This window comes from Mastomys coucha, unplaced genomic scaffold (assembly GCF_008632895.1).
Source record: "Mastomys coucha isolate ucsf_1 unplaced genomic scaffold, UCSF_Mcou_1 pScaffold23, whole genome shotgun sequence".
NCBI lineage: Eukaryota > Metazoa > Chordata > Mammalia > Rodentia > Muridae > Mastomys > Mastomys coucha.
The window spans coordinates 91,893,753-91,916,424 of NW_022196906.1; the positions used below are offsets into that span (position 1 = coordinate 91,893,753).

General features: G+C 46.1%; 1 protein-coding gene across 7 annotated transcripts in view; it reads left to right on the forward strand.

Moving 5' to 3' along the window:
* Nmnat3 (nicotinamide nucleotide adenylyltransferase 3) overlaps positions 1–22,672 on the forward strand; it is a 120,826-nt gene that overhangs the window by 36,137 nt on the left and 62,017 nt on the right. For 4 of the 7 annotated variants that reach the window (XM_031346373.1, XM_031346368.1, XM_031346370.1 and 1 more), the window contains exon 2: positions 14,344–14,486. In XM_031346373.1, coding sequence (XP_031202233.1) covers positions 14,378–14,486 — 109 coding nt within the window. In that variant the 5' untranslated portion in view covers positions 14,344–14,377. Of the gene's footprint in view, positions 1–14,340; positions 14,487–22,672 lie in introns of all 7 variants that reach the window. The other 3 variants (XM_031346372.1, XM_031346367.1, XM_031346369.1) reach the window with 1 other exon arrangement.

The following is a 22,672-nucleotide window of genomic DNA, read 5'->3' on the forward strand; positions in this document are numbered from 1 at the left end:
AAGAGCTTTGTGTGTGGTGGGTCCTCACTTTCCGTGTCTGCCCCCTGAGATCTCATTCATGCTCAGACCATACCCCATGCCTTCCCTGAGAATCCCTGGTCAACTCTTTATTCCTTGAGGTGGCCTTCTGGGGACTGGCCATATTATTTATCTGCATTATCTTTGCTGGGGTGGGGGACTCAAGTAACCAGAGTTTGTTCTTTCTCTTGTTGGCTATCAAAAAACCCTTTGATAGAGTAAGGTAATGCATTCCTGAAGTAAAGCAGTTCTGGGAAGTGAAGGGTTTCTATAAGAATGCTAGCCATCCCTGAAGGCTGACTGCATCGGAGTGCTGAGATGACAGAAGGGGAGGTGTGGGGCCAGAGCTCAGCCAGAAAAGTATTTCCCAGGCAAGGAAAGTTTGATTTCCAAAGCCTACATAAGAAGCACACAAGTGTCATGCCAGCTCTAGTAAGTAGAGACAGGCAGATCTCTCAGGCTAACTGGTCAGCCGCCTTTATCAAGCCTCAGGCTAGTTAGAAAACATATCTTAAAAAAAACAAAGGTATATTATACCTGAGTGTGGTGGTTTGATGAGAATGGCCCCCACAAGCTCATATATTTGAATGTTTGGTCCTTAGTTGGTGGAACTGTTTGGGAAAGATTGGGAAATGTGGCCTTGTTAGACATGCGTCACTGAGGGGGGTGGGCTTTTACCATGACATTCCTGGTCACTCTTTTTCTCTGCCTTCAACTTGTGGATAAAGTGTAACCTCTAAGCCACTGCTCCAGTGTGATTCCTGCCTGCCTGCTGCTATGAATCTGGCCATGATGATCATGGACTCACACACTGAAACTATAAGCAAGCACACACATACATGCACATGCACACACATGGACACACGCACACATCTACATGTGCACACACAAACAAAATGGACAGATATCATAGCAAACTGGTAGGTTTTGATCATAGACAACTAACAAAATGGTTGAGTCTCTTTCAGGCAAAGGATACAAATAACCAGGACAAGTTTGCAAGTTTTAAACACAAAGAAAGGGAAAAGAACTTTCTAGAGAACCTTCTATGAGCTAGCTTTCTTCTGGGGTGTTTATCATTGTCACTGCTGATGGCCTTCGAGACAATTGTCAGAGGTCCCTGATTATCTCTATTTGTTCTGTGTGTCGCTGGGACTCCGGATAATTGATGAGCCCAATGTAGTAAGAACAAGCTAATTAGATGTTTCTCGTCATCCTCTTAGGATGCCCCCATGGAAGTGACATGTGCCAATTTGTGACCACAGTACACTTCTTGCTAAGGGACTTCCCAGAAGCCTCTCTGTCTGCTAGGGGCTGCTGGCTCTACTCAAGGTAGTAGTTCTCCTATCTTGAGTCCTTGTTTGAGGAATAAATATGTACAAAGTGGCGTTCTGAGCTGCGTGGAATGAGTGTATAAATAAGAAACAAATTTTATCTTAAAATTTGGGGATGTTTGTTAATGTGATAATGTACCTGTCTTCTCTTAATGGACAGTCATTCAAAGTAACTCAACTAGAAAGTTGTTCAGTTTGAGTCCATGTCAGTCTAGCTAATTATCAAGTTGGTATGGACCTGTAGGTACCTATAAGTAGGATTAAGACCAGAGATGTGGATCCTGGTAACATCTGCATAAATGTGGCTCAGAGTAGATAGAAAGACATAGGGGTTTATTCTGTAGGCTTTGAAGCCAGATTTTTCTGGTATTCTTTCTCTCCCTCAGTTGATGGGAACCTCGACATGGCCTCCTATCAAACATGACTACTGCCCACAGGCTCTGGTGGTTCTAAGGTTTTGGCTGGAGCTTGTGGACAGCTGAACCCTCAGAACATAGCTAAAGCCTTCATAGTCTCTGATGTCTGGAAATAGCCCAAGTGACTTGAGGTTCTGCTCACTTATAAATGTTTGAGTATCGTGTCCACAAATTGCAAATTGAGTAACTCAATTTTGAGGCACAGCTGTTATTTGGAAAAGACCCATCTAGGAGCACAAACTCCTTGCAAAATGATTGTGCTTCATTTTTGTCAAGTACCAGGAAATGATTAAACCACTAAGCCATATGGCAAATGCCCACTCGAAACAGAGAGCAACGGCACTGTGTAATGAGTCTGTTTTGGGGGAGTCAACGGGGCAGCGTCTGCTTTCTGCGATGTACACAGGAACAGACTTGCCTCTGCGTATTTCAGGTTTCCATAATCCTGCGTAAGGACTTTTCCATCCATGAAAAATTCATATACAAAATTAAGTTACAGTAGACTCCCCCACTCCCCCATTCCCCCGTAGGTATATTTTTTCTTTTCAAATGATATGCACTTGAGTTACTGCATATAACATGAATTTAATCGAGGCCACAGAAACTTGTGAAATTTTATGCTACTTAGATCAACATTCTTTAGCTATGACTTACTCAGTTAGACTCGTGTTCGTAGCATGTCATAGGAAAAGGGGAGAAGACAAGGGTTGCTTAGAAGTGTATTTCTCCTCCAGGTAGAAGACCCTAAGAAGTAAGCAGCCTCAGGCTAGTGTGGTCATTAGGTTCCTGTTTTTTCTTAGTTTGTTCTCTAGACTAGCTGCCATACTCTAGCCCTCACGTTGCAGGCAGTGGAATGAAGGATAGGAGTAGCATGCATTTATTTGTTTTGTTTTGCTTTGCTTTGTATAGTAACAAGGTCTCCCTGTATAACTGAAGTCGGCCTGGAACTTGCAACGTGATCCACGTAGCCTCAAACCCATCACCCCACTGCCTCAGCCTTCTGAGTGTTGGGATTGCCAGCATGGGTCACTGTGTTCAGCAAATCACATTCGATCTCTCTCTCTCTCTCCCCCAGGCCCCAAAAGAATATTCCTGGAGGTGTCCTAGTCAGTAATCCAGCCTCCTCCTGCTGCCCAGACAACTGGGAAAGGCAGTGGTTGTCTAGTCACAGGGAAGGATTCAGTGACTGACAGGAAAGGGAATGAGTCTCAGGCAGTGACCAGAAGACGCCACTCTACCTATGCGTCAGCACTGTCTGTTTTCCTCTGGACCACACCTGAAGGGCAAGAGTAGACTTTACATGGCACCATCCCGATATTATGGAGGTCTCTTGCTCCACGTCTTTTGGAAGAAAAATAAAATCAGCTAAGAGACCCAGACTAGGGTAAAGATGTGTAGCTTAGTGGTAGAACACTTGCCTAGCAAACACAGAGTCCTAGGCTCAACCCCAAGAGGCATAGACAGCTTGTGGTGTTTCGTTTTGTATGTTTTGTTCTGTTTTGTTTGTTTCAAGACATGGTCTTACTCTGTAGCTCTGGCTGTCCTAGACCTTGCAGTTAGACCAAGCTGCCCTAGAACACATCCACCTGCCTCTGCCTCCCGAGCACTGGGATTAAAGGAACATGCCACCATGCCTCCCCAGACAGTTTAAGCAGTGGTTTACTTAGCAAAGCAAAGCAGGTGTTCTAAAGTGAAATTAGGGTGGGCTGCCCTGAAAGTGGGGAACAGCTCAGTGGGTTCTGCAGTGTGGCTTCTACAGGTGTGTATGACTATGAAGTAAGTGGCATATTCATGGAATAAGGTGACCTCTTGCCATCCAGATCACTGTAGAACAGAGCTCCCTTTAGGTATCTGTTCCCATGATCCTCTAGGACAGCCCATGGCAAGGGGGGCACACTACAGTCAAATGATATTATAATGAGGTCAGGGTCCTCTTCGGATGCAGACCCTTCATTAGTACATGGTAATTGGGTAAGTGCCCTGGTGCCTCAGTTTTAGATGTAGCAGGAGGAACCTATCTGAAGCTTCAAGGCTGTTTAAGGACAAAAAGGGTCAGAAGACACGGCTCCCAACTGCAGGATTCCTTAGACACTTTATACCCAATTCCCCCATCTGCCTGTTGTCACCAGACAGCAAGTCTGAGAGACTAGATGATAGCAGGAGGATGCAGGTTGTATGCCCAAGGGCTGCCAAGTTTTACATGTAGGCAGTGGGAAAATTGAATAAACAAGCGGACTAGGCAAGCACCTGGAGGCAGCTGCAGAAATGGGGAATTATGGGTTAAGTACCATGGAGGGAGCAGGCTAAGGCTCTCAGAGACCCCGGTAAAGAGGAACAGGAGGTAACCAGACTGAAGCATAGTGAGGGATGGAGTCACTTCTGCTTTCACAAGATGGCTTCCTTCCTTCTGTGTTCTTGTCCTCAGTGAATCCCCTTTGCACCCTTGCCTACCAGGAGAGCCCTAGAAGGTGGGGATTTTAAACGTTCCACCCTTGCAGTGTCTAGTCAGATTCCTGCTTTCATGCCAGTCACCCAGTCAGCGACTGCATCCTGCCGGTCCATTCAAAAGAAAGAGGAGAACCTAACCCCGCTGCACAGCCTGCCCAGAAGGATAGAAAAGCTCAGGTTCTTTAGCCGGGCAGAAAGACTCCAGAGTCTGTCGCTCTGCTTGCTGGGCTGTGGATAGTGTGACTTTCGCTTTAATAAGTTTTGACTGAGTGCTGTAACTTCTCAGCTCATAACTCTTTACTCCAAAAGGAAATAAACCTAAAGAAAGACCCCCTAGACAGTATAATTCGAGGCCTCACTCAGGACTTGCGGGGAAGTCTATCTGCCAATTAAGGTCAGTCACAACCAGACCAAACTGCAAACAGGGCTGAGAACAGGATTGTCTGGGGCGTCTCTTACCTTAAAAGCATGGGGGAGGCATGGGGGCGGGGGTAGAAGACTGCTTCCATTAGCAAGGCTGAACTTCTAGGCTGGGATTTCTCATTCTTCTTGGTAGGAAGCCACCCTCCCATCCTGAGGAGCCTGGGTGCTGAAGGCTTAAAGGTGGTCCACACAGTCTAATCCAGGATCTAGTCTGGCCCACCTCATGCCAAGAAAGTGCTCACTAATGACCCTGAAAGGCCCTGCAGCCCCAGAATTAAATTAAAACTAGAGAAGAGTAAAGAAAATGGCCACCAGAAGGACCAAGAGTTACCACCCTGTACTCCTGTTAGCCTGTTCTGTAGGAAGGAAGAGGAGCAGGCTGTACCCACCCTGTCTGCTTTTCTTCTTCCAGAACCACCTTGTATTAGCAAAGAAAACAGAGTACACTTCCAGGCCCTAGCCATACTATGCTTTCATCCAAGGGAAGACCCATCCACCCCATGGCTAGGAGGAGAAATAGTGTGAAGTGCCCTTGGATGCTCCCCTCAACCCAAACACGCAGCTGAATATTCCCAGCAACCCTCCATGCTCAGGATCGAGTCCCCTTGAAATCACCTGGGTGGAACAGGAAGCCATGTATCTTTGTTTCTCCTTGACTAAGGTTGGGAGGGGAAAAGGGGACTGGAAGTAAGTCCCAAGCTAACTTAGTCAGGGCTGATACAGAGTGGTTACAGGTTACAGTCTGGGACAGGAGATGACCAGGAGAGGAGGAGGGCTGCATGGAGAAGTGATAGCTGCTATGAGACGCAGCCTGACAAAGGGTGCCTGCCAGAGCTGTGGTTGCTCTGTAGACAGGAAGGCCAGTTTGAAGGGATGTCTGCAGAGACGCAGGCCTCCGGCAGGATGCTGCTCCAACTTCATTGGGGAATTCGGTGCTCTGGGAACAAGCTGGGTTCCAGATATCTCCCCTCAACCTGTTGGAACCCCTATAACACTCCAACCTTAGGCATCCGAAGGGCCTCAACAAATGGAGGTTAATCCCAGACCTCCGGTTAGGTAATGAGACAGTAATCTCTCTCTGCTGGTGGTTACTAACCCCTAGATCCTCCTGACCCAGACACCCCCAGTATAACCCACTCTTCAGTGCTTGATCTCTATCTACCCTTACCCCCAGACAAGGTTTCTCTATGAAACAGCCCGGCTGTCCTGGAACTTGCTTTGTAGACCAAGCTGGCTTCAAACTCACAGAGATCCACCTGCCTCTGCCTCCTGAGTGCTCCTAGCTCAGTGTTTGATCTTACGGGTACCTGTTTTTGCATTCCACTTCACCCTAATTAAGCCAAACTCCATTTGCATTTGACACTCTCCTTAGAAAGCTATATGGACTATAGGCTATATGGACTATCCTCATCTGTTTGACCCAGCCCTTACCCAGTACTTAATGAAATGGACATATCTCAAAACCATCCTGACTCTGTATGTCCTTGACCTCCTACTTTGGGAGCCAACTGGAGAGACCATCTCTTGAGGGACAGAATTCATCCTTAATTTTCTAGATGATAGAAGCTACAAGGAGGCTGGGCGGTGGTGGCGCACGCCTTTAGTCCCAGCACTTGGGAAGCAGAGGCAGGCGGATTTGTCAGTTCGAGGCCAGCCTGGTCTACAGAGTGAGTTCCAGGACAGCCAGGGCTACACAGAGAAACCCTGTCTCAGAAAAAGAAGAAGGAGAAGGAGAAGGAGAAGAAGAAGCTATAAGGAGAAGGTTTAAGTATGTCAGACAAAGATCTCAAACTTAGGTCTGGTTTTATTACAAGAAACTGTTGCCCTGGGATCGAAATGAATCCACACAGTCTTGATCCTTCCTCTCCCCTGGACTCCCAACTGAGAGCTTTTTGGGGAGTCAGGATGTTACAGGATTTGGCTTCCTGGATAAACAGAGCTGCCGAAGCCTCTTTATGAAGTTCTCAGGAAGGCTCAAGCTACAGGTCTTAACCAAATAGAGTGGTCCCCAGAATCATGTGGGGGCCCTCCAGAAACTTAAGGAGAATTCTATTTAAGGGAATAAAGGCACGGGCTATCCAGGGGGTAAATGGATGCTGCTCTGGATCTGCTCCCTCCCCAGAACTCCGTGTGCTGTCCTGTGCAGGGTTACTTTCACTTTAACAAATCTTGACTGAGTTGTGTTATAGCGTACTCCAGGAAGAAGGACCCTGTGCTGGTCTGAATGAGAGTGAGCCCCATAGGCTCACACATTTGAATGCTTGGCTCCCAGTTGACCTGTTTGGAAGGATTAGGAGGTGTGGCCTGGTTGGAGTATGTTTGTCGCTGGGGGTGGGGCTTTGAGGTTTCAGAAGCCCACAGCAGGTGCAGTATCTCTTTTGCTGCCTGTGGATCAGGATGTCAAACTCCCAGCACCTGCTCCAAGGCCATGGCAGTCTGCCTCCCACAATAACGATGACAGACTAACTGTCTGCAACCGTAAGCATACCCCCTAATCTAATGCTTTCTTTTAAAGTCCTGGCGTCTTTTTATAGCAATAGGACTGAAACTAAGACCCCTAGATGGCATCCCCTATATGGGTCGGGTACTGTGCGGGGGTTGGCCCTAGTCCTCGTGAGAGTTTGGGGATGGGCTGTAATCAGCTCTACTTTCCATGAAAGTCACTGAAGCTTGGAGAATCGAGTTAGGCTGTTTACCTGACTGTAAGCACTAACCTTTCTCTTCCAGGTGTGTTGAAAAATCAGCCTCAGTATGTGCAGCGTCGTTAGCGCAGTGTGGAGCCTATTGCTCAATCAACCCAGTAGCTATTACTCAGCTCTGCTTACAGCAGCAGCTGAAATCGGTCCCAGACTCACACACACGTGCCATGGCAAGGGACCTCTTTCCATTCCTCACGCTCCTTCGAACCTCTGGAAAGTTCACAAACCAGAAGCTACCTGCTTCCCTGGGAGTCTCGTAATTAGGACGAGTGCTTAATTGGCATGTTTGTTTCCTCCAAGGGGATGTTGGCACAAGATCTTCACAGCGACATACAAGGCCAGTGTTGCTTTTGTTCTTCGCAGCGCTGGGTGCCCATAGCAACAACAGGCCAGCCAAGTTAAAAAAGAAAAAAAAAAAATAGCTAAATTCTCATGAAGGTTGATTGCCCCAGAGAAGTTGACACATTGACACAGATAAAAATCACCCAGGGTTCTGAAAAATGTGGTTGCCAGTTTCCTCACCGTCCCCTACCCCCAAATACAAACTGTATCTCTTGTTTTCTTTACGATGAGGAGCCTGGTCAAGAGGTCTGTGTAATGAATGACATGGAAGATGCTTGGTGAATCCATTTCCATTCTGCCCAAAGCCATCTGTTCTATGTCTATAATAAACAGGATGTTTGCAGCCCCATTCCAGGGTCCACTGTCAGAGGCACCCACTGCAGGAAAGGGGAAATTGACAGCTTCCCAAGCATTAACACATTATGTCCGCAGGGATGACTCTTAACCTGCTTGGCTCACTTTCCTTCCCATGTCTCTGTGAGGGCCTGAGAAAAATGGCCACAGGGTGTGTGCTGGCTTAGAACTGAGTATGTGCGGGGACACTAGCCAAGTTTGAATTACCTGACTAGCGAAGTCAGATGTGTGTAGCAACAAAGGCTATCTTCCTGGGTAAGGGGGGGGTCACCTTATCCAGGAAAGAAAAAAGGCCAGAGGACCAGAGCAGGGTGGGAACCTGAAATCTGAGCAGGCCATTCTTGGTTTAAAATCTTGTAGGGGGTTTTCCTTGCCAGCAGGATAAACTGGCATGTTCCCAAGCCTACAGAATCCTCCTGCCTCTGCACCCTCATGTTGACCCCTCACATCAGCTCACCTCTCCATGGCCACGCTGACACCTTACTCTTTCCTGACTGGTGGTTTCTGTAATTGTATGCCTCTGCCACACCCAGGCTACATCCTTTCCCGGGTTCCTGCTCCACTCTGCTCCAGCTGGGAGCTCGTGAGCAAGCTGCCCCTAGACAGTGAGAGGGTGGACTTCCTACGGCTACTGTGACATTTACCACAAGCAGTAATTCTGGAAGCCCAGAGTGTGCTGGAGAGTGGAAGCAGGTCTGAGAGCCCTGTGTCCCCTCCGAAGGGTCTGAGGACCAACTTTCCTTGCAATCTGGAAGGCACTTAGATTGTTTGCTGTGGGCCCCTTCCTAAAGGCTCCCTCCCTTTGGCCACTGTTTCATCCACATATAGATATCCACCTTGTTTCATGGCTTTGGTGGCCGGAATGAAAATGCCCCCTCCCATAGGCTCATAGAGTAGTATTATTTGAGGAATTAGGATGGGTGGCCTTTTTGGAGTAGGTGTGGCCTTATTAGAGGAAGTGTGTCACTGGGGATGGGCTTTGAGGTTTCCTACTAGCTCTGATCCAGACGGAGAACTCTCAGCTACCTCTGCAGCACCTTGTCTGCCTGCGTGCTGCCATGCCTTTGGGATGATAATGAACTAAACCCTGAACTCTAAGCCAGAAGCCAGCCCCCATTAAATGGTTTCTTTTGTAAGAATTGCCATGGTCATGGTGTCTCTTCACAGCAAGAGAAATACTAAGACAATGGCCTTGTTTTTAATCACTTTTGCAAAGTCCCACATCATGTAACTCAACATATGTTCAGGTTCCAAGGATTAGGATGCAGGCATCAGGGAACTGCCGTTGTATCTCTGGTGGTGAGCTGTTAAATTATGAGCCCTCTCCCTAGTGATGTTGAATTGTCACTTCCATCCATGACCCAGTGCTCTGTGAGGACAGGGGCTATATCTGCTTTGCCTTCTGTTGTATCTGATGCCCCCATTCCGACATCAGAGATGCTGAATATGGTTGTCTGGTAGAAGTGTGAAAGATGGGCAGTGCCAGAGGCCTGACCATGGTACAAAAACGGGATAGTCTCTAAAACTTGCAGTGACATCCCTTCAGAGTGTCAGGGCAGCAGTGGGAGAGAATGATCTGGAACATAATGGGAATTTGGAACTGTGGGGGCAGAGTGACCACCATCAGTTTCCACTTCAAAGCAGAGGAGTGACTCCAGAGTTGCAGGTGCAGGCTTGTGCAAGGGGGTGGTGAGGGTACGTGATAGGGGGATAGGGGAGTTGGCAGTATCCCTGTAGATAGGATCATTATGTTGAAAATGCATAACAGGGTGGATTTGTTTGATTTCAGTCTGAACTGATTGGATGGGATAGATGTGGGTTGGGGGCGGGTGTTGTTCAGTAAGCTTTAGGAGATCAGAAAGTTCTGTTTCTGCCCACGGAGGGCCCAGTCCAATAACAGTTTGCACGATAATAAAATCAAACAAAAATTAACCATGTAACAAAATGACTTGGTCAGGGACAGTGGCCCTCACTGATGTTAGAGGAGTTCCCTGCGTCCCAGTGATGGGAACCTGAAATCTGAGCAGGTACAGTACTGGAAGATAAAAGGGTGGAGATGGACAAAAACCATTCTCTAGGGCCCACCTTCCATGGGGAAGAGCCTTGGGAGAAAAGGCAGTGAGGTCTCCATGATTCTGTGGCTGGTAGAGTGGAAATGCCTGCAGGTGCACCTTCATTAGGTGGAGGAGGGGCCAAGAACACCTGTAAGGGGGAACCCACCGAGTGATGGGAGCATTTCAGGGGGCCTTAAGCTCATTATAGAAGCAGCAGGTTGTAATTGACAGGCAGATGAATCACTCTCTAACTACGAGGTGGAGAGGGGAAGCGGGGCAGAGGTGGAACCCACCCTGTCCCCAGTTAATGATGAATTCCAGGAAGGAACCCTCAAGGTGTTTAATCCTCCAGCAGCAATTATTGCTCGCTCTGCAGGCCTCTGCTGAGTGCTTATTGATGAGCAGTCTTTTCCCAATCAGAGAAATCTCCCTCGCTCCTTCACCCCACCAAACACCATTAGACGTGAGGATGGGTGGGTCTTGCATCGCATGAGGCGTGCTCTCACACCAGAGCCAAGTAAGGCTCTTGCTTGACCCGTGGAGTGAGTCGTTCTCCCCTGATGTGTGTTTTTCTCCAGTTTACTTGGTAAAGAGCTTACCTGAAGCAGGGAGTCATGCACAAAGGAAGTGTGTTGACCTTGTTCTTGAGCCCGCAGGACAGCCAGGGTCAAGTGCGGCTGGCCATGTGCTAGCTCTTTCCTCCCAGCAAGACCTGGCAGAGCAGAGTCACTGTTGGAGCAAGGCCACCCAGTACACAAGGCAAGGAAAGAAAAGGAAGAGAGGCCCTTTGTAAAGGCCATTTGTTCTTCTCAGCATGACACTCCTCCACCTTTGATGCCGCCTTCCAAGCAAATGTAATAATTTACCTTTGAAAAACCCCAGGTTACCAGAGATGTGTGGTTACATTTTGGTGGCTCTAAATATTTATGTTTTGTCAAAACGAAGTAAGATATTGAAAGAAAGGCTTCAAGATGGCTGTAAAAAACAGCCATCCATTCCAGACACACTAATCACGAGGCTGCTCTTGTGGATAGCTGGTCTACTTTGCAGAAAACCTTATTAAACCATTCCACTCCCCTGGGAAGAAGCCAGCCTCAGCCTGTAGCCAGCGGTTCTGTGCACACAGTAGGGGGTATTGCTGCTGCTTAAAGGAAGCTCGAGAGAGCCAGCTGTGCTACATCTGGGCTCTGAGGCTGCATCCTCACTCCTAGCTTAGAACACAACAGGAACATCTTTCCTGTGTTTCGGAACACACGGAGGCTTTCTCATGGCCAGAGGCGCGTCTCCTGGCTAGCTGGCAGAACCCTCTTCAGCGTCCACCAAGCCCTCTTGCTGTCAGACTGCTTGGAGCTGAGATCCACGGATGAAAAGCTGCTCCTGTTCACGTAGGGCATACTGTCTGGGAAGCAAGAAGCACACTGAGCTCCTGCTCCTGCTCCTCTTCGGCATTGTGGCATGTGATTTAAAGATGATGTGTTTATAAAAAGATAATTAAAGAGTGGGGTATGTTCTATATCGTTGTGGTGAGGGTATGAGAGAAGGGGGTTTCTCAGTGGGCCCATGTCAAGGCATCCCTTCCCCCCTGAGGGACCAGCCACATGCAGGCATAGTATAGAATAGAGTGTATTTAAGGCATGGGAAGGGGAGTTAAGAGGGTATCCGAAGCAGAGAAAGACAGAGAGAGGGAGAGAGTAGAGAAGTAGAGGCCGGCCATGGCCATGTGAAGAGAGGGGGAAAGGAAGAGGAACAAGGGGGCAAAAGAGAGAGGAGGGGCCAAGCAGCCCCTGGTATAGGACCAGGCCTACTTGGCTGGTGCCAGGTAACCATGGGGAGGAGCATACTTGAGCATACCTGTTGCCAGGTATCTGTAGGGATGGAGTCCAGACAGAATACCAACACTTTCTGCCCTGAAAGAAACACCCTCCATTTGTTTCAGGCACCAAGGTTAGCCCTTCAGGACTTGGAGTCAAGTGTGCCGCTAGCTCCCCGGGAGGTGGTCCTTAAACAGGGAGAAAGTCCTGGGTACTGAATACTAACAGGTGTCCTGGGGCTGTCCTGATTGGTGGGAACCCGAAATAGCTTTAATCTGGAAACTTTAAAGGAAGGTATCACAGGGAGCTGACAAAAATTGGTGACATAAACTTCACTGTTGCTAAGATTAAAAAAAAAATGCAGCCGGTAGGCAGTGCTTGGGTAAAAGCCAGGAAATATGGACAGCAGGGCCCAGGTTACACACAAGCCTCAGGTGCTGTTGATTACCCCAAAATATAGCAGCTTCAAACAACATGTAATACATTTATTCATTTGTTTATTATCATTGCTCGGTAGTCCCACAGTGTCTGTGGATCAGGTGTCCAGATACAGCATAACCGAATCTTTTGACTCAGAGTATCCTAGTTAGGGTTACTATCGTTGGGATGAAACACCGTGAGGGTTTCTTTGGCTTGTACTTCCATATCGCTGTTCACTATCAAAGGAAATCAAGACAGGAACTCTACCAGGGCAGGAACCTGGAGGCAGGAGCTGACGCAGAGGCCATGGAGGGGGGGCTGCTTACCGCCTTGTTCCTCATGGCTTGCTCAGCCTGTTTCGGTTGAGTTTGAGGTAGAAGGCAAGAAAACTCACTTCAGAGACAGACGCTTAAAAATGAAAGCTTTATTTTCCGAGCACTCAGGGAAGCGGTCAGCTCAGGATCTGAACTACATCCCTGAAAGGAGATTATACAACATTTTTATAGGATGGAAACACAAAGCCAGGGCGAATGGAGTAGGCTATTGCATTGACTGATCATATTTTGTCCCAAGGGGTTAAGCAAGGAAGTTAGCTTTGGTGACTGGGCCTTATCTGGGTCACCTGGTTTCGGGGTCCTTGAGTCAGTTTTTGCAGCCTGGTTCCTCTGGACTCTGATCTGGAATTTAGAATGATAAGGGAACAAAGGACCGGGCAGGCTGCCTGTAGTCAATTAAGTCAAGACAGGCAGCACATTTATGACTTGTGTGCCTTAGTTTAGATAATGGGATATCAGCACCTTTCCTCTGTACAACCTTTACAGGTTAACAGACAAACAGGAAATACCTGAAGGAACAGGACATGAGTTGGTTCCCAGGACCTGGGAACATGAACCCAGTTTTGACCCTGCCAACAAGATGGAACCTGTTCCTGAGATGGCTGGACTCAGGAAACTGTGTCTTAACACTTTCTTATAGCACCCAGGACCACCTGCCCACTCACATATGTAGGTTGCCACTCACATAATGCAGGTTCAAAGCTGGAGTAGAGACTGAGGGAATGGCCAATGAAAACTTGCCCAACTAGAGACGTATCCCATGGGCAAGCACCGATCCATGACATTATAAAGGACACTCTGTGTATTGGACCCTGAGAGGCACAACCAGGAGTCAACACCAGGCCTGCCTTGAGTGACACTTCCCTACTGCCCCCAGGGCAGCACGGCCAGAGTCAAGAGAGCCAGCAGCAGCTAGCCACAGCCAGGATGATTCTTCTCTCCATTAACCACATCTCGGTGCTGCTAGTCTCAGTGTAGGGAGGTGAGGGGCCTGGCTGGACCTTTCAGAGTCCTTGGGTCCCAGGTAAAGTGTAGTGGGTGGAATCATGCTGAGGTGTTTGCGTGTCTACAGAGTTCTCACAAATACTTTAGGGAGAAAATGTACTTGCGGCGGTTTGTGTATGCAGAAGGGAATGAATGTTCAAATGTGTGGCAAAATTTTTACTATTGGGGAGATAGAGGTAAAGAATATGGCGTAAGTATCTATACAGAAGGGTTTCGTAACTGTTCTATAAGTCTAAAATTATCTCAAAATATAAAAGTTTTCAAAAGTGCCACCCTGAAATCTCTCACAGATGGCATAGCGGCAGTCATACAGACTCTTTTGGACCCCGAGGGGATGAAAGAGAGCCCAGGGAGGAAGTCAGGAAGAGCAAATACAGAATCTGAGTTTGGACTGCCTAGATTGCAGACCTGGCCCAGCAGCTCCTGAGGTCTCTGAGCCACACAGTATGCATTCGAGCCTGACAGAAAGAAGGGTTTGGAGAAAAGGTTCATGTCACAGTGTGGTTTGTAGCACTAGACATAGACCTTGGACTACAGGGAGCTCTCTGTGAAGGTTACTGTCATTGCCTCCTTAGTATATCTTGTAGTGACAGGTCATGGCTGTGTATGGCATAGACTCTTATTTAGACAGTTGTCTCCACACTAACTTCCTGACAAGAGTTTTTTTTGCCCCTATAAAAGCAGGGTGGCCACTGCGGGTGTGGATGTGTGTGACGACATGAAGAATCGAATTCCTGTGGTGCTTCTGGCCTGTGGTTCCTTCAACCCCATCACGAATATGCACCTGCGCTTGTTTGAGGTGGCCAGAGACCACCTACACCAAACAGGTCAGTCAGAGACTCAAGTGGTGGAGGCCTGAAGGGTTGGGGATTTGTTTGATGGTCTCATTGTTACGATGAGCAAGATTGCGTGGTCAAGTCATTCTCCCCTTAAGTTGTAGGATGCCTCCCCCTCGACCTGGGTAGAGGGCTCATGCCTCTTAGATGTATGGCATATGCAAGTCCATCCCTTGGCACAGCGTTGATATATTTCAGAGTCCCTCTTCCTTGCTCGCCTAAGGGTGTCCATGAACCTTCACTGAAGGCATGGGGAAGGGATAGTTTAGGGGAGCTGTCCCACCCAGGGCCTCTTGGATGCTCCCCACATTTACTCACGCAGCAGGGAGTAGGTAACACATGCCTTTGAAATGCCTTGCTGCCTGCAGCAGGTAAACAAATGTTCAATAATGGGAATTGACGTTTCTCCATCTGAAGAATAGGTTCTTTTTTCCCTGTAACAAACTGTTTTATGTATTCATAAATATATTTTATGTCTGCGTCATGTTTTCATAAATGTGTTTTGTATTACTGTGTTGGCCAAAAATTTTGCCTTTAGAGGCATTTTTATACCAGAATCAATTCCTATTTATTTTTAATATTAAAAAAGTATTTGAGTAACATGTCAATCATTCACAGAAATCATACACAAATGTTGGCTTATTTTTATAGAATATGACTTTGTTTACAAAACATACTTTTATTACTAAGCAAATGGTCATGAATGTCTATGCATAGTAAATAAATGGTTTTTATCAAGAAAATTTTTTGAAATATACACAGTGCAGTTAAAATTGCTCATTGGACAATATACCAAAAAACTGTAAATGCCCAATAAACTTGAGGATAGATACTCCAGATCACTAGGAAACAATGCAAATGCAAATGAAAACACAAGAACATGGCCAGGTTACGTGTATCCTGAGGGCAGCAACGGTGGCTGCGGCGGAGCCACAGGATTGCCACCACATGTCACTGCTCTGTTAGCTGCCTCCCAGTAAACGTCAGTTGCAGGAGTCAGTAGTCTCCACCTATGAGGCTGGCAAGAGTTGGAGGCTGGCACAGCCCAGTACTAGCAGGTTAGGGAGGAAATAGACTCTTGTGTTCTGGTAGTGATCCCATCAACCATGAAAGAGAAGTTTGGTATTCTGTTCCCAAAAAGTATAGAACCAGCATCCATAATCGTAGAAGTAGATAAATCACTCATTGGAATCCAAGCAGAACCAGCAAAAGCTAAAGCAGATGTTAGAATTAACGACAAGGTGATGGTAATCAATGGTTATGTGCCATTTGTTCAATGTTTAAATAAAAGCATAGAAAACATTTTAAAAGACCCAAATCAAACTTCTAGGGTTGGAAGGAAATGTGTGAGGTAAAAACATGCCTACTGGTATTATAGTTATATATGTACATACGTGTGTGTGTGTGTGTGTGTGTGTGTGTGTGTGTGTGTGTGCAGTATATATGATGTTAGTATAGTAACATCAAGCATCTCGGAAAAGACGGGGAAGTGGGCACAGATATGCAGGGGACCAACCAAAAGAAAATACAGAGAGAGGGAAAATATTCCGAAAACAGGAGTAACCATGATGTGTGTAACAACCTCAAGCAGCATTACATATCTGTCACTGGAATCTCAAAAGGAAAAATCACAAAGAGAGGAGGAAAACTGTTTGCAGAAGTCAAGGCTGAAATGTGTCCAGATTTGATGGAAACAGCCCACAGGTCCAAGGAGCCCAGAAAACAAAAAAACAAAACAAAACAAAAAACAACAACAACAACAAAACCAGGCTTAACAGGCAGGAGGGAAACAGGCCAAGGGGTGTGATCCTCAGATTTCTCAAAACCAGAAGGAAGACAAAAATCTTAAAAGCAGGTACAAAAGAAGAAAACAAAGGATGCCAGCCAGTGCCCTGCTATGGAATTTCCCAGGAGGATTCAGTAAAATGAGTTCCTTAAAGACGAGGAAGAAAGGCCCTTCAGTCCAGAGTTCTGTATCCAGCTCCATATCCAGCAGCAACACCAAAGTAAGGATATTTCCAAGACACAGAAGCTGGGAGGACCCATCACCAGCAAACCTTCACTTCAAAAGTCATGCTGCAAAGTTCCCCTGGGTAGGAGAATGACAGCCAGGAATGGGGTTTTCCCTTAGGGACTGCAGAGAGTGACTACATGGGGTGCATTCAACAAAGATGGGGCAAGATGGAAGCTTTTAACATTTAAATGTCTTTAAAAGGAGGTTGATGGGTTAAGTGAAAATTCAGTATTGTGGGATTCTAGCCTGCCTAACCTCAGGACAGCACTAATACGCTGGTTTGGAGGGGGAAAATGCAAGCATTCTGCCTGTGAGACAGTTCATGTTTACTCCAGATAGACTATGATACATTAAAGATAAGTTTTAAACCCCAGGATGTACGTGTGTGTGTGTGTGTGTGTGTGTGTGTGTGTGTGTGTGTGTGTATGTGTGTGTGTGTGTATGTATGCATGCACACATGTATATATGTGTGTGTGCATGTGTGTTTGTGTGTGTATGTGTGTGTGTGCATATGTGCACACATGTTCTTGTGTGGTGTTCCTTGAATGCTCTCCCCCACCTTTTTTTTTTTTTTTTTTTGGTTTTTCGAGACAGGATTTCTCTGCATAGCCCTGGTTGTCCTGAAACTCACTCTGTAGACCACGCTGGCCTCGAACTCAGAAATCCACCTGCCTCTGCCTCCCAAGTGCTGGGATTAAAGGTGTGCGCCACCACCGCCCGGCTCTCCCCCACCTTTTGGAGAGAGACTGAGTCACTGACCTGGAACATGGCAGGCAGCCTGGCTACACTGATTGGCTGATGAACCCCAGGGTTTTACCTGTCTTTGCCACCCTAGTGCTATGATTACAAGTCCAAATAAAACTATGCAGTGATGGTTTGAGTAGACATGGCTCCCATGGACTCATGTATTTGAATGCTTGGCCAGTAGTGGTCTCATTAGGAGGGGTGGCCTTGTTGGAGGAAGTATGTAACCGTGGAGGTGGGCTGTGAGGGCTTACATGCTCAAGCTCTTTCCACCGTGGTACACAATCTCCTGCTGCGTGAGGATCAAGAGGTATATCTCTCACTCTGGCACCATGCCTGTCTCAGTGCTGCCATGCTCCTCACCATGATGACAATGGACTAAACCTCTAGAACTGTAAGCTTGTAAGCCAGCCCCACTTAAATGTCTTCCTTTATAAGAGTTGCCACGGCCATGGCGTCTCTTTACAGCAATAGAACTGTAACCAAGACATATGCCTAGTTGTTTTGTATGGGGTCTGAGGATTAAACTCAGGTCCTCGTGCTTGAAGACAAGTACTTTGTAGCTTGAGCCATTGTTCCTTCCCTAAGCCCCAAAACATCAGAGCAGGCAACTGTGGCTAATAAGCAAACAAAGGAAATCATATAGCACTAGGATGCACTCAGTTAATTCAAAAGAAGAGAGAGGGGATAGAAACAGGTGGGATGGACAGAAAACACGTAAGAGGAGACACAAAACCTGATGATCTCAGTAATCACCTTAAATATAGACTGGTGGCATATGATAAGCTTTGGATTATCACATCCAGTAAAATAAGCAAGGAGTAGCTCTGTACAGTTGAGCTGCCCTCTCGTCTGCAGGGAGATAGGCTCCAAGGTGCCAAGTGGACACCAGAAGCTGAAGATCCCATCAGACTTGATGCACTGCATTTCTTCCTACATTCTTATAGTAAAGTTGAATTTATACATTAGGCAGAGGAAGATGTTAACAGCAGTAGCTAGTAAAATTGAATGACTCTATAACAGTAATACAAGTTATTTAAGATGTGCGAACTCTTTCTGGAGATTTTCATTTAATATTTTCATAGACTAGTTGACCATGGCTAACTGAAATGGTGGAAAGGGAAATTGCAAATAAGAAAGGATTATGTGTAAAAACCACATCTTACATGTAAAAATATAGATATGTTCAGGGGAAAGGGATTGAAAATTGTCCCACATGAACACTAATTAAACGAAAGCTAGAGTTACTGTCATATCAGAGGACAGAAATTTCAGAGGAAAGAATATTACCAGGAATAAGAAGGTCTTTCCACAATTACAAACTTAACCTCAGTTCCAAAATACTGAGAGTGAAAGACCTTGTAAGATTCAGCTCTAAGCAGACATCAAATCCCACCCCTTATGGCTCAGGGAACCCTGCAGAAGAGGATGTGGAAAGAGTGTAAGAGCCAGAGGGGATGGAGCACACCAAGGAAACAAGACTTTCTAATCTACAGGATCGATGTGAATTCAGGAGACTGAGGAGTATGCACAGGGCCTCCATGGATCTGCGCCAGATGGGGTCCTAGAGCTGGAAGAAGTCGACACGTGCCCCCATCCTTAACCCAGAGCCATCTCTAATTGATAACCACTTGTAACTGTAAAGTTGGTTTTCTCCAAGGGAGTCTCACTGGGGAAACAAATTACTCTTAAGAGTAGGCAGCGTGCCCAGCAGCAGATGGCTGACAGGAAATGAACTCAAGGCATCGTTGGAGGTTCTTTGTTTTATAATGTCATGTTAGAGCTCTTTATTTTTCTTTTTTATCCTGTAGAATATATATTATATACTATATATGTGGTAGTTTAAATGAAAACGGGCCCCATAGGCTCATAGGAACTGGCTCAATTATGGGCTGTGGCCTGTTGGAGTAGGTGTGGCATTATTGGAGGAAGTATGTCACTGGTGGTGGCTTTGAAGGCTCAGAATCTCGAGCCAGGCCTAGCATGTCACATTCTCTGCCTGCTGATCAAAATATAGAACTTCTTCTCTAGCACCACATCTGCCTGCAAACCACCATGTTTCCCTCCATGACAGCACTGGACTAAACCTCTGAAACTGCAAGTCAGTCCCAATTAGATGCTTTTGTGTTTAAGAGTTGCCTTGCCATGGTGTCTCTTCACAGCAATAGAAACCTTAAGTAAGACTATGCATGTATGAAATAGATATAACTTTGTCCATGAGTTGGAAGACTCATGTTAAAATTTATCTTTGTTGGTTATAAAGACCATTTAATACAAATCACATAATATGCTCAGCCTGTGTCCCCTACCCCTCTTCTATCTCCTTTCTCAAGAAAAACCTCTCCAAATTTTCCTATAGATTCATCCTAACTAATTGCAATAGGTTTTCAGTAGCAATAAGCTGATTCTAATATTTATACAGGGATAGAGCTGCCAGGAGAGTAACATAATGGAGAGGAACACAGTTTGGGGGGATTGGCATTATCTGTCTTTAGAGATAATTATCAAGCTGCTGCACTTGTGACAGTACTGAGCTGCTGCAGATAAACAGATCAATGGAATGGAGAGGGCCAGAGCTGACCCCGTTATACAGACAGCTGATTTTGTGAAAGTACAAAAGACAACATGGCAGACTAGGGTAGTGTTTTCCATAAATGGTACTAAAATAACCGGGTACCCATATACAAAATATATTTAATTCCTAGATCATAGTGCACTCTAATCCAAATAGATCATAAGCTTTAATATAAAAGCCCAAACCCACAGAATTCCCAGAAGCAAGCATAGGAAACCATCTTTGTGACTTGGGGTAGCGATTTCTTACATAAAACACCCAAGCGTGGTTCATAATGAAAAACAGTGGTCAGTTGGAGTTAATCAAACCTGACAGATGCTCCTGAGAGACACAGTTAAGAGAGAAAAAGGACAAATCACAAGCCAGAGGAGATCTGCAGAATTCAGATTTGATAAGACTGGGACCCAGAATGTATAGGGACCTCTATAGTGGCTTCACCCAAAAGATAGGTGGATGGCAAATTATCACACGAAATGATGCTTAGAGGACGTACAGTTAAGAGCACAGTGGCACCACCGTACATGTGAGGACTGGACAGAAGCATTCTCTTCACCCATATGAGGAATCTAAGTGGGACAATGGCTGCTTTTAGTGGCATTGCAGTTTCTCAAAAGTTGAATGTCTACCTACTATGTACATGTGCCCAAATCTGTGTCTAAGTGCGCAAAGCAGCTTGAGCTATTAAAAAGCCAGCTTGTGAATATATGAACAGATTGTGATTGTAATCAACAGGAAACAGATCAAACCAATAACAGAGATGAATCTCAAAAACAGTTGTGCTGAGTGAATGAAGTCAGCTCCAGAGAAGCAGATTTTATATCCTATTTCTAGAAAATTCTAGACAATGCAAGTTAATCTACAGTGACAGTAGGAACTGGGGGCAAGGGAGTGGCCTAAGGTAAGACATAAGTAGAAACACGTTCCTGCGTTCAGGGATATTTACGTGTGGGTGTGCATCTGTTATCAAATTGTGGGGTAGAAGTAGCTCGGGAAGTAGGATGTTTATGTGTTACATTAGGACCTTGATTAAGCTCTCTAGCACCTGTGTAAAGTCAGGCATGCTCACATGTGTGTGTGTGTGCGCGCGCACACACACACACACACACACATACACCTCAAATTATACTGCTTAGATATATATAACTTATTCTATGTCATTTTTATGTAAATAAAATGACCAAACAGGGTTGGGGAGATGGCTCAGTGGGTAAGAACACTTGGTGTACAAGTATAACAACCCAAGTTCAAATCCCTAGCGCACATGTAAAAAGCTGGGCATGGCCACACGTGCCTACAACCCAATCCAGCATTTTGGGGTGGAGAAAGATGGATCCTGGGAGCTTACTGGCCAGCCAGCCTAATAAAAACAGTGAGCTAGTTCACTCTTTCTCAAAGCAATAGGCAGAGAATGATAAGATTCCCCAAAATCCTGCTCTGGTCTTGATATGCATGCCTGCACATTCCTGTTTTTGCAACACACACACACACACACACACACATGTACACATGCACACACGCACACACACACACACAGTTACCAAACTTTAAAAAGTTAACTCCATAGAGTTGACTCAGTTCTATACAAAATTCCATAAGTTCTTTAGGACCAGTGGCCCAATTTCTTTAACAAATAAATAACAAGAAAGTGGAATAGGAAACTGTATAATTCAACAGAGGCGCAAAAAACATAAATGAAATATTGTGTATGGACCTAGTTTGAATCCTGATTCAAGGAAATCAACTATAAGGTGGTACTCATGGAGAAATTTAAACCAACTTGGATAGTAGAGGTTACCAAAGAATTATTTTTCTCAAAAACAAGCTATTACTTATGTAAAATAAAAGGTGCCCTTCATTGCATAGAAAGAAATGTACACAGCCCTATCTTAATATTCCTTGCATACCTTAAAGGGGAATGTGACACACTCTGACTTCTACCCAGGCTCCACTATTGGAAGTGTCCCATAAACATCTGTCTGACCTTAAGACCTGGCCACTGAGTGCCTTTCCTGCCAACCACGACTCACCAGAAAAACCTCTGGCTTTAAGGATGCTGTGTTGTTAGGTTCTCAGGGCAAGGCTTGTTCTCCTAAACGGAATGGGCCACTTCACAGTCAGCTCCATCTAAACACATGGAGACTGCAAGGACCTACCTGCTGTGACCCTGCAGGCTCTCCTCCGCCTTGTGGGAAGGCTTTGAATGGGCTATCGGGCTTTCAGAGAGCTCTGCTATCCCCAAAGGTCCCAGTAACCACCAAATGCAAAGAGAGTTGGTCCTACGGCTGTATAACATATTCATACTAGTTTTGATTTCTGTCTCTTGCTAGGTAAAAGGTCCTGGATCAGATGCCACCTTGGCCTCTGCCTTGCCTTCATCCTTGCCTTCATTTTCAGTCCTTCTTTGAAAAGCAGTTGGCCAGTTTTGCAAGTGCACAGTGTCCTGGGATTCTGTGCATTGTTTTCAGCATCCCAAAGACACTTCCTCTTCTCCAGACCAGGCATATGCTGCAAACAGAGTTGGCAAGACTGCACCTGCTGCCAGACAGTGGTGTGCGGCCTAAATGGCCAGAGGATGGGATCCAGATAGAAGACTTAGTATAGGGCTCAGTTGGTGAAGGGAGGGGAGGCTCAGGATGGATAAAACCCAGACATGGGAGAGTCGCACCCCTGCACATGGGAAATGCAGCTGACTGATGTGGGAGGCACAGGCATAGAGAGGACCTGTGTTGCCATCATAGGGTGGTGCTCTGGGAATTTCCCTTCCCCAGACAGTCAGACTTCATCTCCAACCACCCTGTGTCCTGGATGCCTCCTGCCACCTCCCACAGCCAGATGTGAGCACCA